The sequence below is a fragment of the Solanum lycopersicum genome, chromosome 10 (assembly GCF_036512215.1).
Source record: "Solanum lycopersicum chromosome 10, SLM_r2.1".
Lineage (NCBI taxonomy): Eukaryota > Viridiplantae > Streptophyta > Magnoliopsida > Solanales > Solanaceae > Solanum > Solanum lycopersicum.
In genome coordinates this window covers 2,802,400-2,819,717 of record NC_090809.1, presented here as the reverse complement: position 1 = coordinate 2,819,717, position 17,318 = coordinate 2,802,400, and the positions used below count along the sequence as shown (strand labels likewise).

General features: G+C 30.2%; 3 protein-coding genes and 1 long non-coding RNA gene across 4 annotated transcripts; 2 read left to right on the top strand and 2 right to left on the bottom strand.

Moving 5' to 3' along the window:
* Positions 1–598: 598 nt before the first annotated feature.
* LOC101261367 (uncharacterized) lies at positions 599–1,410 on the top strand. The gene is made up of 2 exons (XR_183153.5): positions 599–753; positions 940–1,410. It is a non-coding gene; the product is annotated as an uncharacterized lncRNA (long non-coding RNA).
* Positions 1,411–4,146: 2,736 nt separating this feature from the next.
* On the top strand, positions 4,147–7,494 carry LOC101261554 (uncharacterized). The gene is made up of 4 exons (XM_004248111.5): positions 4,147–6,088; positions 6,237–6,509; positions 7,051–7,170; positions 7,251–7,494. Exons 1-4 carry the CDS (start codon positions 4,958–4,960, stop codon positions 7,305–7,307), a joined length of 1,581 nt encoding a protein of 526 aa, XP_004248159.1. The 5' UTR covers positions 4,147–4,957; the 3' UTR covers positions 7,308–7,494.
* Positions 7,495–8,158: 664 nt separating this feature from the next.
* On the bottom strand, positions 8,159–9,405 carry MKB1 (RING-finger E3 ubiquitin ligase Makibishi 1). Its single transcript, NM_001366012.1, has 2 exons — positions 9,366–9,405; positions 8,159–8,823 (listed from the first exon to the last, which is right to left on the bottom strand). Exon 2 carries the CDS (start codon positions 8,807–8,809, stop codon positions 8,231–8,233), a length of 579 nt encoding a protein of 192 aa, NP_001352941.1. The 5' UTR covers positions 8,810–8,823; positions 9,366–9,405; the 3' UTR covers positions 8,159–8,230.
* Positions 9,406–12,427: 3,022 nt separating this feature from the next.
* LOC101262152 (E3 ubiquitin-protein ligase RMA1H1) lies at positions 12,428–14,506 on the bottom strand. The gene is made up of 2 exons (XM_004248113.4): positions 14,197–14,506; positions 12,428–13,258 (listed from the first exon to the last, which is right to left on the bottom strand). The coding sequence occupies exon 2, from the start codon at positions 13,232–13,234 to the stop codon at positions 12,569–12,571; it is 666 nt and encodes a 221-aa protein (XP_004248161.1). The 5' UTR covers positions 13,235–13,258; positions 14,197–14,506; the 3' UTR covers positions 12,428–12,568.
* Positions 14,507–17,318: the final 2,812 nt, after the last annotated feature.

Genomic DNA, 17,318 nt, shown 5'->3' with positions numbered 1-17,318 from the left:
CTAAAGGGGAAAGTAAAGCACAAATTAATAAAGTCTTCATGGGCATAAAATTCAAATAAATCATTTCTTTTCCAAATGTTTTGTACAAAAGTTAAAGAGGCGTTTGACAATAAAATTTAGAAATTGAATTTTCTTAGAATTTGTAAGATAACAATAAAGATGTTTTCATCTTTTGACTCCAAATTATTCACAAAAAATCAAAAAATAATTTCAATATGTATTCATGGCTAAACACAACTCTAATTATAAAATATCATTTTTCATTTCAAAAAAAAAACTATTTTTTTTTAAATTTCACACAAACGCTTATTAAATTAAATAATCGTCATCTTACTATACAAATAAAGCAGAATTTGAAACATCAAGAAAACCCGCAATTACTATCATTCGAAAATGAATATGCAATGAATAAATCTACTTTCGTACAATAGCTCGTAAACCTTTAAAGGCCAAATGTCATTCTTTTAAATCGATAAAAGTATAATAAAATAATATACAAAGCCAAAGAAATAATATAGACACTTTCTTCACGTCTATATCTTTTTTTTTTTTAAAAAAAAAATACTCATAATATACCTTATGAGTTGGATCCCACGAAGCCCTTCTCCTTTTAAAACTTTTGCTTTTTAACTGAATATTCTCTTCACATTTAAGAAATATTTGTACTTATATAAGTTCTTGATTTCTATTTTAAATTACTCGTATCGTAAGCCAATAAAATTGTTATATTGCATAAAAGTTGCTAAGATATCGGTAAGAATTTATAGTTATTGCAAAGTTTATAACTATTATAGTTTTGTCTTGAATTTTTATCTAATTGTGATTCACTTTTTTTTTTTTAAAAAAAGTTATCTTGATGAAAAAAAGAAAAAACTCTCTCATATTTAATTATTTTTCTCATTTGAAATGTTAATTAAAATGTTAAAATATTTTTTATAGGGAAAGTTAAATATGGGAAGTTTTGAGAAGCAAGTGAAGGAGAGAACACAAGAATTGAAGATCATTTTGATGAAGGGAGTAAAGATTGTGGGAGATTCTTGCAAGAAGGGTTGGTACAAGATGAAGAACATGAAGAATTGAAATATTTTTTTTTTATGTTTTTTAATTTGAGAAGTTTTGATTTTATTTTTATGTCACTAGGTGTATATTTTGGTTTAATTTGCAAGCTTGGTTCTTGAAAACATAGAAATCTAAAGAGGCTTTTGATATATTTTTTTTGTAGTGTTTAATTCTATGCAACAAATTTGGTTTTGAACTCTCTATGTTAGGGTTTACTATGATGGATTTTGTTCGTCGTAGTTTGATTGAATATAAAGTTTTAAAAAGAAAACAGTGATTTTATGTATAATTAAATATTTTGTATGATTGTATGAGTTTTTGAATTTATTGATCATCTTAAATTTTTTGATTCTTCTTATTCCTTTTTAATTTTGAAAAATCGCTTACATTGTGGGGTTTAATTAATTAACGTGGATATTATAAGTTTGCTAGCGTATAAGTAAAAAACTATAATATTAAGTATGATTCGAACTAATTTCAATAACTTTTACTTAAATCTTATATATCTATTGAAAATTTTAGTAAAATATTTTTAAAAATATTTAATTATGAATTCAGTAATAAAATAAGCTATATATATTTAGATTTTAATGAAAAATTTTAGAATCATAAATTTCAAATAGCACGTAATGGCGAAAAGCAAGAAACTTATTATGAGCCTCTTTCTACATGTTCAAGTAACTTGAGGACAAAACAACTTCAATCTAAAGTATTGTATAGATCAAAGGTATAACAATATTCGTGATTCGATTTGAATCAGTTTTTTTTAAAAAAAAAATTGCATTTGAACTTTAAAAAATAGATTGAAAATAGCAAAATGCACCTTAAGAAACTACACCAAACACTGAAATTAGACCAGAAATAGCTTTTTTTTTAAAAAAAAAAAACTATTAAAATTGCACTTTCAAATGTGAGTTCCCCTAAAAAAAAAATTTCTTCACAATTCTTATCCAATCTAACACGGTATGTAAAACATTTTTACGGTAAAAGAAAATGCTTACTTTTGACAAATCGTATAATAATGCACGATATGTTAGGGCGAAATGAGTCTTACATGACACAATGCATGTAGAACATTACGTAGGACAAAAAATGACATGTAGGATACATGTATTTATTGTTCAACTTTATACAAGTTTAAGCGTCTATTTGTGCATACCAAAAGTTGAAGGGCGTAAATATAATTCGAAGCCAAGTTAAAAAGTACAATTATGTATTATACCTATATAAAAACGCAAATAAAATTTTTATAATCGTATTATTTTAATATCATCTTTATTAAGTTGCATTTTATAACTTCTATCATGCTATTTCTTTTATCTTTGTACAATTCGAGAACGAATTCAACTACTAATCCTACCAAGCCCATGAACATATCAATCTAATAATATTATTGTTATATTAATTAGAGATCATTATAGAAATTTATAAATTTAAAATGTTTTCATTTGTTGATGATGTTCTTTTGTTCCAGCCATTATAGCAACGTGTACGTAAAAAGGATTACTATTGATTTTTTATTTTTAAATACGCTAAATCAAGAACAAATCAATAAGATATTCTTTATCGATTTATCAATTTTTGGTCATTAGCGATTCGATTTCTATCTAATAAGAAAATACTCATAAAAATATATATGATTTCTCACTTTTCTAATAATTTGACACGATACAGTGAGACAAACAAATAGATGTAAATGCTTTGATATTGTTAAACAAGATATATAACGAAAAATTGCATCTATAAAAGTAGATGTAATATGAAATCAAAACAGAATAGGAAACTACTGATGTGAATAGAAGAATTATGATGTGTGAAGTGTTTAGACTGTAGTATAAAAAGTATTGATTAGTTATGTTAAATTATTAATATTTAATAATTATAAAAGATATAATAGTAACTTAATTATCATCTTAATGGGTTATCAAATTACCAAATACTAAAAATTGATACCTCAATAATTTTTTATAAAAGCATTAAAAATACGATCAAGATTAACATTTTTTTCAATACAATTTATTAGTCGGTTCCCTAATCATATCAATCACATCATACGATTGGTAGTTTTTTTTTTTTCCTTTTGTAATATCTAATTATAAAAATAAAATAACACGAGATTTAGCCAGTTTTCAATTAGCTTAGGTGTGAAATTGTTATACAAAATACATATATATTTAAATATAACAACAAAAATAAAAAGGAATTAATTTATTTGCCATGTTTATATACATATCCCAAAGAATCTTCCTTCCCTTGACAAAAACAACTACACATAACATTTTAATCCTATATCTACAACTAACAATCATAACCGTTCATCATCATACTAACAAAGTTCTTATTTTTCATATTTATCATTATCGGTTGTTTATCGTATTTAGACTGCTATCATACTCTTTTATCGTCTTTTCTCTTTCTGTAGGTTTTGGTTTGTTTTTCTTATTAAATGTTTCTACTTGTATTTTTGATATTAAGGGCAAATCTAAAATTTGAAGATGACAGATTAACCATAAAGTTCTAACTAATGCATGACGTTGGTTAAAATATGTCATGCAATATCACTTCGTGCGATAATTTTATTAATATAAAACTATAAAACTAATGAAATTGTATATATGCTAATTAGTTGACTTTTATTGACGATGTTTGATTTGTGTAGTGATGAATATCAACTTCAGTTTATATCATGAAATCGCATGTTTAAAACCATTCAACCCCTTTGCCCTACAAATAGGTCCATCCTTGCTTGTAGGGCGGAGCCACCTTGTACGAGGGGGTTCATCAGAATTCCATTTGGTAGAAAATTATATCATTTATATGTGATTAAATTTTTTTTTATGTATATATAGTAGATATTGAATTTCTTCGATTACTTCGTATGTCTGTTTCTAAATATTTTAAATCTTCTTATTGAAAATTCTGACTCCACACTGCTTGCAATCACTTAAGATGATCATCACGTGGTTATCGAAAACAAGTGAATAAATCGATGGTTATAAGAGCTGGAGCATACTTTTACTGTGCACCGTAAAGTACAGGATTACAACCCACTTTTTTAAAAAGTATTTTCGGTTCCTTTTTTTAACCATTTAAATACAGATATATCCACCAAAAATTCGTTAAAAAAAATATTTTGTTTTCACAATTCCCTCTTCTTCTTCCCTCCTCTCTCTCTCTAGAACCTTCTTTTGTTTCGGTTTCTCTCTCTACCTATACATACACTCTGTATATGCAATCTCTGTTTCATCTACTGTGATTCTGATTTCTAGTTGTTGGTGTTGATTCGGTGCCCTTCTCCGTTTTTTTTTTTTGATTTTCGATTTTTTGTAATGGAGATGAAAATGGAGGATTCGTGTTTGCTTTCGTTGATTTGTGAGGTTTCTTCTGGAAGATGCGCTGCTAAAAATCGTAGAGTTACGCGGTTTGCGAAGAAACCTATAATACCGAGTACGCCTCGAAGTTGTAAGTTTAGGGTTTGTTAAATCTTCTGTTAGGGTTGATATTACATTTTACGTTTTATCTGTTTTGTTTCGTACTGACTGAAGCTGAATTTGAAGAATTTGGTGTGGAATTTCGTAAAGGTTGTTGTGAATTTTGTGATTTTGAAGGAAATTGTTCGTTCGGAAGTACCGAATTCTGAATTCTCTGTTTGATAATTCTGCGTTGTTCGAGAAAAGTGGTTATTGCGTTGTTATATTTCATGCGAAAATTCTGAAAAATTTTAGCCGCATTTGGTGATTTCTGTGATTGTATGGACAATTTTGAAATCTGGTTAGAGATCTGTTGGCTTTTGTTGTTCAGAGTACTGCTTGAAAGATTTAAGAGACTTTAAAAGGCTTGTTTCTGTTGATCATTTTAAAGAAGTTGTTATCTGAGTTGAAACTGGAAAATTAATTGAATGGCGGGTAAGCAATTAGATGTCCCGAGGACAAGTGGTGGTAACTTGAAAGAGCAATTAGTGAGGAGAACTTTGCAGAATGTGAGGTCTCAAGGGCACATATATGTTGAGCTTAGAGAGGATGGGAAGAGGCTGATCTTTTTCTGCACGTTATGTCATTCTCCATGTTATAGCGATTCTGTTCTGTTTAATCATTTGAAAGGCAATCTCCATACTGAAATGCTTGCTGCTGCTAAAGCCACATTGTTGAAACCTAATCCTTGGCCCTTCAATGATGGTGTACTTTTCTTTAATGATCCGGAGCAAGATAAGCAAGATAAGCAATCACCTAATGTGAATGTTGGGAAAAGCAGACTGGTTGACACTTGTCTTGAAGATGAAAGTAGCGTTGCTATTGTTGAGTATGATGACAACTTGAGACATAATGAGGATACATATGTTTCCGAGTATGAGTACGGCCTGCTTGATAGTGAGTTAATTGGTAATGAAGAGAGTGATTACTTGGTTATTCCGGGTGTGTTGTGTAAAGACGAATTATCTGATCTAGAAGTGAAACATATTGGTATTGGAAAAATTGCCGCTCGTATTAGTGTACGTGGCATTGACTCAAAAAGTATTCGTAGAATATGGTGTGAATGGTTGGCAAAGAAGGATTCTGATGATATGGATACCTCTGTGGTTCCAGATCATGATTTTGCGGTTGTTACATTTCCTTATAACTATAATTTGGGTAGGTCCCCGTTACTTGATGACAGATTTTTGCTCCCTTCCAGTCCTTATTCAGAATCTGAGGAGACCAGTGTTACTGGAAAGAGGAAGAGGAAGTCATTTTCAGACCCCGAGGATTTCAGCGAGTCTCTTAGTAATCATTGTGATTCGTCTGGGGAAGAATCTCAATCAACAAATAACTCAAATATGAAACTGATCTTGGGAACATGTGATGATCAACTAGTGAGTTCAAGAATTATATCCAGCAAAACTATGAGGAGAGAGTTGAGGAAACAGCAGCGAGTGGCTTCCGAGAGAATGTGTGATATCTGTCAACAGAAAATGCTTCCTGGTAAGGATGTGGCAACACTTCTGAGCTGGAAATCTGGAAAACTTATGTGCAGCAGTAGAAATATGTCTGGGGTAACCACTGCTCTGTTTTGGTGTTTTTTTCCATATGATATTTGGTTATTATTGTGTTGTAGACTTGTTTCTCCACTTTTGGAGCCTTAACAGAGATCCATTACTTGTTACTACAATTCATCCTCATACAAATCCTGTGTCAATACAGGCATTTCATTTGTTTCACGTATCTTGCCTCATTCATTGGATACTTCAATGTGAATTGCAAACCTCTGTGAAACCTGTTGACGAACCAAAAATGGAACCAAAAGCAAAACGAAGATCTAAGAAGAAGACTGGAACCAAACACAATGCAAAAGAGAAGGAAGATGAGACAAAATCAGCGAGACGGATCAACTCAGTGTTCTGTCCGGAATGCCAGGGCACTGGTATCTGCATCGAGGGAGATGAGCTGGAGAAGCCTCCTGTCTCACTTTCTGAGGTTTGCAAACAACGTGCAAGTTTCCATTCCTCTTTTTCCACATTGCCCACCCATCATCACACACAAAAATTAAAAAGGGAAACCAAAATAGACGTCTTTCTTGCTTTGGTATCTGTTGATCACCCCGTTAATATGCGTTTTTTCCCACTTGATTGGATGGATACCTGTTGATCACCAAAGCTGTGCTATTTAATTCATATACATTTTTTGTTTCTTCCATGTGCTAATTCTTCGTAGATGAACTCTAACAGAATATACTCCCTGTTCCTGTATTCGTTAATGTGAATTGGGAAGTAGTGCCAGTTTATATCTTGGCTGTAATCCTCAGATATGCTAGTAATATCTAATATCTCCAAGTGCCCATTTAAGAGAATTCTGTTGGCTCATCGACCCAACAGATGATGTGGGGCCTAAAGGGTCATTTAGACTTGAACATGTCGCGTTGCCATATTAGACTCATTTGAGTGCTGTGTTTTGACTGTGAGTGATGTGACTGAAGTTATTAGTACTTGTTAGCTTACATCTTTAGCTTGATTTTCAGGTGTACAGGCTCAAAATTAAACTTAGTGATGCACGAAAAGCATGGATGAAGAATCCTGAGGTGTTGCAAAATTGCTCAACAGGTTTTGATTTACCCCCTGAGCATGACGATCTTCTCCAGGTTGGAATATTTGAGGTTATTGTCTATATATATAAAGGGGGATTGATCTTAGGGATCTTACTATGCTTTTCCTTCTGCAGGAATATGTATCACCACTCAAATTGCTGCACTTTTATCGCGCCAATGTTTCACACTGACGAGTATTCACAACTGTGACGTGTGGAACGAGTCTTTACTACTGTTATGTGTAGAACTTAGTCTTTCCGTTGATATTAACCTTTTGTAAATGTCATCATGGGTCTGATGAAACTATTGGTTACTATAGTAGTGTGTACAGACTTTAGAGATGAATGTGTAATATGAGAAGACATGATTTTCATTTCAGATGTACTCCTGTTAGGTAAAAAATGCTTTTATATCACGCTGAGACGGTGTAAAAATGATTTTCATTTTCGTTAATGCTGATATGGTCCGTATTAGATGGGTCTATTGTCCCACTTCATGGACGCATTATTTCACTAACGGGAAGGTGGTTAACTATCTATTATCCCACTAATGTAAAAGTGGTCAATTACTCAGTATCCCACTAATGGGATATGGTTAACTATTCATTATCCGCACTACATGAATCCACTAGCCTACTAAGTGGTTGGTTACTTCCTATAACCTCTTAACCATTCTTGATGGAAGCACAATTATAAATATGTCATTTGGTTCAGAGGTCCCTAAGCACATTATTTCTAAAAGCTTCATACCATTTAAGAGTATATCATCTAAGAGTGAGGTTTTGAGTGCTTAGAAAAATCTTTGAAGAAAAAAAGAATTGTAGACTCCGACTATATCGCTAGCAATGACCGGAGGTATGTCGATCTCTCTATACTTTCGCTGCGTCATTGCCATGTAATCTCGAACACTTTATGCATAAGGGAAAAAGCACAGACCAATAATTCAGTACAGTAAGAAATTTTATATTTCAAGTGATGAGTATTGTCTTCCATTGGTTTCTTATTGAAGATCCAGATACAAATAGTTTTCGTAACATATGACATTGAGCCAAATTGGTGTAGTACATTATTATTCATATTTCTTACAAAGTTACAGCAGGGAAAGAAGTTTGTTATCATAACAAGATAAGACACAACACCACACAACAGAAGAGAAAAAAATGCACTCTGCGAAGTGATTTATCATCAGCTTGCAGTTGTTGCCTTCTCATCCTCAAACTAGCGGTCCCTGCTAGATGATGCGCGTTTGGATATGGAACAAATGAGTTCCCATCAACGCGTTCTGCATGAGCTGTTTCACCAATCGTGCTTGTACTAGACCGATGATGGAATTGTTGAGGTCTTTCTGGTATGGCCATGCCATCATCTTGAGATGTTTTTGTAGCTTGGTCGCGTCCATAGAGTGGAACCATGGTTGTTTGTGAAACATGAGCCTTGCAAACCGGGCATTGTGGGTGGCGTTGAGCTGGATTTTCACAAGGGATGCTATGTAAGTGAATCCATTTGTAGATACAAGGCCAACAATACAAGTGACCACAGTAGGTAACCACTGGATCATGTGCAAGATCTAGGCAAATGTTACACTCAAAACCACGAGAGAGATTGCCGCCTTCATGTTCATCATCAACCATTTTCAACTTCTCTATGGGCTTACCTTCTTCTATTTGCTTGTTGCAAATGAAATCCAGGGCCATTGATTGCTAATGCCCTGTTAGAAATATGTTGAAATAAGTTTATATGTTTCCTCCAACTCTTCTAAAACGCGCTTCTTACAACTTAACTTATATCATAAAACACCGACTATAAGAAAAACTACTGCAAATTTAAGTGTTTACTTGAGACACAGAAAGTTGGAGCATAAAAAGACTAATTGAAGCCAAGTTAAAGGACCATATTCTTAATAGTGTGACACGTTTTGGCGAAAATCATGACCTAAAACAAATTAGTCATTAGAAACAACAACAACAACAAAAACCATCCCTCCAATTTCCAAGAAAACAAAAACCTAAAATACGATACTTCAGTCACTATGTTAATCGGACTTTAAAAAAATATTATATACTCATGTTGCATCCCTCAAAGATACGCTACTTTTGAGAAATTCGACATGCATCTATCTACATTTTTAAAAAATTAAAACAATATAGTTAGAAACGTTTCAAAATACCAATTGAATTACAAAAAGATCAAAATCTTTTTCGATATAAGTGAATTAGAAATATAGACACAAAGAAGGAAAAAGGAAAATACCTCAATTGGATACAAGCATCAGAATATCCCACTAAAAAAGAACATTTCTAATCAATATGTTGATTAATATAAAGTCCCAAAAAGATGGAGGGGCTAAAAATAGTCATAAAGTGAATGGTGTGCTATTGAGTATGACACTTTGGTAAGTATATACAAGCCATTAGGTCATGTGTTAAATATGACTAAAGCCGGTGTTATACGTCAACTTAACTGTCTTAATTTATGTGATATATTCTTTTTAGTCAATTTAAATAAATAATATATTTTAACAATATATTTATATGTTTACTGATAATTTAATTTTAAAAAATATTCATTTTATCTTTAATGAAATGATTTATATTAGAAGAAATTAAAATTTTGAGGCATGAAAGATCTGTTAGCGTTTAGCCCTAATTTTCTTACTTTATTTGATTTTTATTTTTCTCTTAAAAGAAAGTCAAAGTATATCATAAATGTTTTTAGTAATTTTCTTCCAATTTGAGTTAATCCTTTGTTGGAGGAAAAATTAGAACTAATATAAATTAAAGACTTATTTTCTCAATCCAAACAACGCACCCATAATGTAGTTTTTAAAGAGTTTGTTTATGAGGAAATCTTCTCAATAATTTTTAAGTTTTTTTTTTTAATTTTTGAATATGTAGGTTAATCAGTCAAATCATATAATATGTCTTTCAATATAATTTACCTATGCAACCTTCAGTTACTCAACAAAACTTTTGTTGCTTCCTTTTTGAATAGACAAAACTTTTTATTTAAAAAAATATAAATATTAAATTTAAATTTTAAATAAATGAATTGTTCAAATAATTGGATATATACAAGGAGACTTATTCAATTATTAAAAATCGAATCACAAGAATTTATTTTGAAAAAATTACTTATATACAAATCATTAATTTATTTATTTTCTATTATTCTCTTCTTTTTTAAAATATTACTAAAATCTCTTTTTTACCTCTTAAACCTAACTCCCAGATACATAACCTCCCATCTTCTAACCCAACCCATGTTTCTCTCTCCAATATTTCAGAAATCACGCCATATTTTTCCTCTCATATCTTATCATTCTAATTTTGAATTTGAATTTTATTTATCTCTCCGATCAAAGAATTTCACATTCCTTCTTGGTATTATTATTTCTATTTCATTACTTTGCTCATAATTTTTTTAAAAAAAGAAAATCAAAATTTTGATATGTTTATGGAGGATCCTCCTTCATTCATCTTAGATATTATTCCGATAATGTCATTCGACACTAATCATGTTTATGAACATGAAGACGTAGGTTGGATTGAACACTACGAGAGATTATTTTCAAAGCTCAAATCCGTTGTTATATTTTAATCCGCCCATGATGTCAGGTGTCCAGTAATTGAAGTCTTACCTTAATTTTTCAGCTAAGACCTTATCCAACCTGACAATTAGTATGTAATTAAGTATTAAAGTCAAAGTTATTAGTCTTTATCACCCAATTTCTTTAAGGGGAAAAATATAAATATACATCAAACTATCATAAATGGTATGTAAGCATCTTTCGTCATATTTTCGGGATATTAGTATCTCTGTCATCCATAAACTAGAACATGTATGCCCTTTACTCTAACGAAAGACTAAATATGCTCACGTGGTGCAGTTTTATCCGTCGATAAATGTCATATCGGTGGATAAAATTATGACATGTGTATGTCCGTTAGTATAAAGGGTATGTATGCTGTAATTTCTGGACAGCTAGGGCACCAATATCCTCCAAAGTATGACGAAGAATATCTGCATACCATTTACGATAATTCGGGATACATCTAATTTTTTTTCCTTTCTTCAATATTAATTTAGGGTTTTCTCACCGCCTTTTAGTTTTTTGGGGCTACTCAGCAGTTTCCTAATCGTTAAGAGACATACTCTGACTTTCTCTAATAATTAACTACTAAGTATTGTACTTTACACTTGTAATTACTTTTTTGTATTTTTGTCTAATAAATACTACAATTACTAAGATCTGTAATTAAATTGCAACTTCAAAACTGTGTTCTAGAAAATCTGTGTTCTTTGTTGATAATTCTATCATTTTTAAAATTACTAAGTAGCTACAAACAAGAAAGCGATTAATGTTTTTTTGGCCAACCTCCTAATTGGCGTATTCACTACCTCTTCTTTGCATATCTGAATCATCTTATTCTTCCTTTAACGTTTCTTTTTTAACAAATTGTTAATTCTAACTTTTAACCCGACAAGTTTAAAATTAAAAACTTAATTGACAATTTGATACATTTCACATTTTTTTTAATTGAAGATCACAAAATTCAAAAATTATTTTACTTTCTTAAATTTAGAATCAAGTTAAAATAGGACAAACAAATAAAAACGAACATAGTAATTCTTTTTTTTTAATCCTTTGTTTCTTTAGACTGAGACACAGATTTATGCAATCGAAGCAGAGTATTCATGTCAAACCAAGAAACTCAAAATTAACATCCTTTGACATTTTAGATAACTACACAAACTGTTGAAGTGATTGTAACTGAGACGGTTTGGACATGTGAATAGGAGATATACTAATGTCCCAACGCGGAGGTCGGCTTTGAATAGTTTTACGAAAGGTGAAAGTAGGCCAAGGAAGTATTCGGGAGAGGTAATTAGACAGGAGATAACACAATTTTGACTTACTAAGGACATGACCTTGGATAGCAGGCTACGAAAGACACAAATTATTTGCTCATTCTTTTTGTTTCTGTTACTATCGGTTGTTTCTTTTACTTCAACTATAGTATTATCATGTTTGTAGTAGTTATTCTTTTTTTTTTCTTTCAAAATGTTTTAGTATGCTATCTTTAGTATATTGTCATGGTTTCTTCACTTCCGTAGTTTTGATATACTTGTACTTGAGCCGCGATCTATTTGTAACAAACCTCTCCATCACCTGAGTAAGGTTTGCATTATTGCGTACAGCCTATCTTCGATAGATGAGATTATACTGGATATGTTATTATAACGGTAATAGTACAAAAGAACAAAGAACAAAGAAAGGTAGCATCATTTGGTTGTTAATGGCACACTTTAGGTTAAGAATAAAATTGTGTATTAGCCAGCATGAAGAACAGAAAAAGCTTCGAAGACATGTTACATTGAGCGAAGCTCGTATATTCAGCATCTAATAAGGTAAACATATGTACAAATTACACACAATGTAGCGCGAAAAGTGATCAAAACAAGAGAAGGCATACCAATACACAACAGAAGAGGAAGAAATATAATCTTCCAAGTGATCTATCCGCGTGTAACAGCTGCCTTCTCATTCTCAAACTCGTGTTTATTTCAAGGTTATACGAGTTTGGACATGCGTTTCCAAAGACTCTTGCATAAACCACTTCACCAATCACGGTTGGTGAGGCCGTGTAGCTCCCTGAATGTGGCTGTTGTCGATGGTTAAGTTGTTGCGATGGAAGTGAATTTGTCGTAGTTGCTATATCCCCACTACATGTTGGCCTCAGAGGCCTTTGTGGTATGACCATGCCTTTACTTGTAACGCCGTCTGCAGATGATTTTGTTGCTTGGCCAGGGCCATAGAGCGGAATCAACTCCTTTTGTGAAACTTTAGCTTTGCAAACAGGACATTGTGGCTTTTGGTGATCCGAGGCGCCCTGGAATTGAATCCACTTGTAGATACAAGGCCAACAATAAAGGTGACCGCAAAATGTAACCACGGGATCTTTTACAACGTCCAAACATATGTTACAGTCAAAACCACTAGCGCGATTGTCATCATCACGCTCATCATCAAGCGTCTTCCATTTCTGTAAGGGGCTACCACGACATTTGTTAAAGGTACTCTCTGCTATCTGTTCTTCAAAATGAAGATCCAACGCCATATCTTGTTTCTTGATTTCTAGTGCCTATAGAAAACGAATGCCAAACGATTAGAAACTCATGATCTTAACTAGATACAACTACGAGTCACTCAACTATAACAACTTTATGTCAAAAAGTCACACAACTATCGTCATTTCACCTACAAAGACACTCAATCCCAAGAGACATTGCAGTGTAAGTCTGCATAACTACAATGTACAAAAACTGAACTATTGAAAACAAAAAATCCCAATTCCAAACTCTGTATAAAACTTATCAAACACCAATTGAACCACAAAAAGCTCTAATCTTTTCAATCAAAATACATCAAGAAAACCTCAAAACACCAACAAAACCACAAAAAAGCTCTAATCTTTTCAATCAAAATACATCAAGAAAACCTCAAAACACCAACAAAACCACAAAAAAGCTCTAATCTTTTCAATCAAAATACATCAAGAAAACCTCAAAACACCAACAAAACCACAAAAAAGCTCTAATCTTTTCAATCAAAATACATCAAGAAAACCTCAAAACACCAACAAAACTACAAAAAAGCTCTAATCTTTTCAATCAAAATACATCAAGAAAACCACAAAAAGCTCTAATCTTTTCAATCAAAATATATCAAGAAAACCTCAAAACTTTTCAAAACCACAAAAAGCTCCAATCTTTTCAATCAAAATACATCAAGAAAAACCTCAAAACTTTTCAAAACCACAAAAAGCTCTAATCTTTTCAATCAAAATACATACATAAAACCTCAAAACACTTTTCAAAACACCAACTAAACCACAAAAAGCTCCAATCTTTTCAATCAAAATACATAAACAAAACCACAAAACTTCCCAAAAAACACCAACAACAACATATCTCACAAATGGGGTGTGAAAAGTGTTTAAAGCAAGAGAGATTATTTTCGATAAGCCCCAAACAACAAAGAAAACACAAAAAGGGTCTAATCTTTTTTGAATATAATTACCTGAATACAGATCAAGATTGTCCTTTTAACTGATGATTTTCACAACTCCCAATCAAAAAAAAAGGAAAAAAAACTCTTCAATGTTATAGTGAGTGATATAAAGAAGCAAAGTGGAGATAGAATGAAGCAAATTAGGGGTTGGGCTTTAATATATATATATACAAAAAGATGCACCTATAGATGCAGAGTTTTTTTTGTATGTATAGAAAAATAATAATTTTTAGCGCGTAATAAAATAAAAATTAAAAAAAAAAATTAAATAGCAAAGTTATCAAATTTGTTTTTTTGGATAAGAGAACTTTATTGGCCTACGTGGTAATGACAAACAATGTCTATTACACTTTTTTTTTTTGTATTTTTCCACTTTTTTGTTGCCTATTTTTGGATTTTATTTTATAATAAAATTTATAAAATGGCAAAAATAGTAATTAGTGATTCCTGTTCGGGATAAGGATCAAATAGTCATAGTCACATACTCAATATATTTTTACGAGTAAATCGAAGAGTGTAGAGTTTATACGTAACTTGTTGTTGGATCTATTTTTGATATATATGATTCACGCAATTTTTTTTATGTGTATATATAGTAAATATCGAAATTTCTTTATATATATGCTTCGAGTGGGTCTAGATTGGCTTAAAAGTCTATCAAACATATTTTTAAGTCAGTTTTTGACTTCTAAAAGTCTTTGACAAATATAAAAAAATAACTTAAAATAAGTATAAAAAATAACTTAAAATAAGTTGTAAGGTAAAAGATAACTTAAAATAAGCTAAAAACTAAAAGTATGTCTCTTCCTACTTTTTTTTTTCCAATAAAAATCATTTTAATTTGACTTTACATTTTTGATTTAAAAGTAACTTTTTTTTAAGTCAATCTAAACAGACTCTTATTCATATTTGAGACTCTTTTTTTAAAAAAATTATAATTTCACTATTAGATAGATAAATTATTTCGAAAAAATTCTAACTAAAATAATACATATTAAAAAAACATACATATGAAAGAAATATAACAAACACTAGAAAAAGCACCATAAGTATATATAGAAAAACAATAACGACATCAATGTATTAGAAATAATAAAAACAAACGATAGCTATTGCTATTTTATTTTAATTCGTAATATTTAAATTCTTCTATTTAAAATTATGTTCTTAATATGTATAAATATATTATAACCTATATAATTGTTGCTCACTTTTGCCCAATATTTATTTAAAAAAAGATTGCCTTTACTATTTGAATTTATCATCACCAACCTCTTAAAGGCCTTAAATATCAAAATCAAAGTCATACTATATTTCAAAAATCCTTAATATTAAAGTCAATTTATTAGTCTTTTTTTTCACTCACTTTCTTTATTTTAATTTAGATTTTTTTTTATAAACTGTTTTTAGTTTTGTGGGACCTTTTTTTTTCTTTTCACATTGGTAGGTGTATAATATATTAATATAATATGCAATTTAGCAATTTCCTAATCGTTTATTATACACTAATTAATAATTATAAACACTACTATACAAAAAATTAAAAAATAAATGAGTATCCTACTTTACATTTACTTTCTTGATTTTGACTAATTATATTAAGATCAATAATTACGCGTGAATTAAATTGCAACATCAAAACTATGTTCTAAAAAAAAACTAAGTTCCTAGTGGCTTCCAATATTTAAGAAGCCGCCTTAATTTAAAAAAATATTTTGTGCTAATTCTATGATTAATTAAAAAATTAGAAAGCAATCAACGTTTTGTATATATCTATGAAAATTGTATGTTGGGTATCTAAGAACAAATAAACGACACATTATATATAAATGTGTTATTTAATTTGATTTAAATTGATATATATATATATTCTTTAATTTTAGATATTCATACGTAGACAATTAAATATACATATATTAAAGAAAAATTGAATAAGTAAACACACGAGGTTTTATATGACAACATATGTGTTCTATGTGGCATGAAACAAATCAGAACAAGTTATTTACGTGAATTGTCATGTAATTAAAGACATATTTGTTTGTTTGATTTTATACGAATTTATTTTATGTGAATTGTCATATAACATATATATTATGTTTAATTGATCACACATACATATACATATTATTATAATTAAATAGATTATATGCGCGATTTTAATTAAGATTAAATTCTATATGCACACAAATAAAATATATTTGCAACATTTTCAAAAGTATATACCAATGGAGACATCATATATTTTCATTTTAATTTAATTCCGTTCAAGAATTAGAGATTAAAATGTAAACTTAAAAAAGTCAAAGAGTTCTAAAAGTAAATCCTTGATTGAATATTATGTCAATTAGAAGTAATAATTAGGATAATGTTGTATGACAACAATAATATATTAGTGTAATTTTGCAAGTTAGATCTGAAAAAATAAGAAAAGATATATATAAATATTATTCTTGTTTTTATGACGTAGAGCTATACATTCTTATCGCATAAAACCCCAATACGATATACCATAAGCTTAATCCATAAGACAACAACAATATTCGATTAACTATTAATCTTCTATCATAATCCGTGATTCTATAAAATATTCTGCTATTAAAATTATATCTTTACTAAGCTAAAAATATATCAAATCTTATCTAATCAACTTTTCTCGATCTACCTCAGATCCACTATAATCGATCTTTGATCTCTCACACCTCCTCATCGAAGACTTTAATTTCAAGAGCAAAGTCATACCTTGATAGTTAAGTTAAGGCCTTATCTACCCTGGCAATTAGTATATAATATTAAAGTCCAAGTTATTATAGTATTTATATTATCACCCAATTTAATTATTCTAATTTAGAGCTTTCTTTTTTATTTTCACACTAGAGGCCAATTAACATTTTCTTAATCATTAGTAGACATACTCTGACTATATAATAAATAAACCAGTACTGTTATTAATTAATTAATTTGATTAATTAATTAACATAGACGAGTATCGTACTATACACTTTTAAACTTTCTCGATTTGACTAATTAATACCTTGATTAGTACTACGCGGTTGATCTAAATTAATTAGTAAATATTATAATTTATCAAAGTTAATTAAATTACAACTTCAAAACTATGTTCTTGAAAA

Excerpts from the sequence above, each read along its gene's own strand:
- LOC101261554 (XM_004248111.5), top strand. The coding sequence starts at position 4,958 with ATGGCGGGTAAGCAATTAGATGTCCCGAGGACAAGTGGTGGTAACTTG. Across the intron at positions 6,089-6,236 it reads GCAGTAGAAATATGTCTGGG|GCATTTCATTTGTTTCACGT; the intron begins GTAACCACTGCT and ends GTGTCAATACAG. Across the intron at positions 7,171-7,250 it reads AGCATGACGATCTTCTCCAG|GAATATGTATCACCACTCAA; the intron begins GTTGGAATATTT and ends TTCCTTCTGCAG.
- MKB1 (NM_001366012.1), bottom strand. The coding sequence starts at position 8,809 with ATGGCCCTGGATTTCATTTGCAACAAGCAAATAGAAGAAGGTAAGCCC.
- LOC101262152 (XM_004248113.4), bottom strand. The coding sequence starts at position 13,234 with ATGGCGTTGGATCTTCATTTTGAAGAACAGATAGCAGAGAGTACCTTT.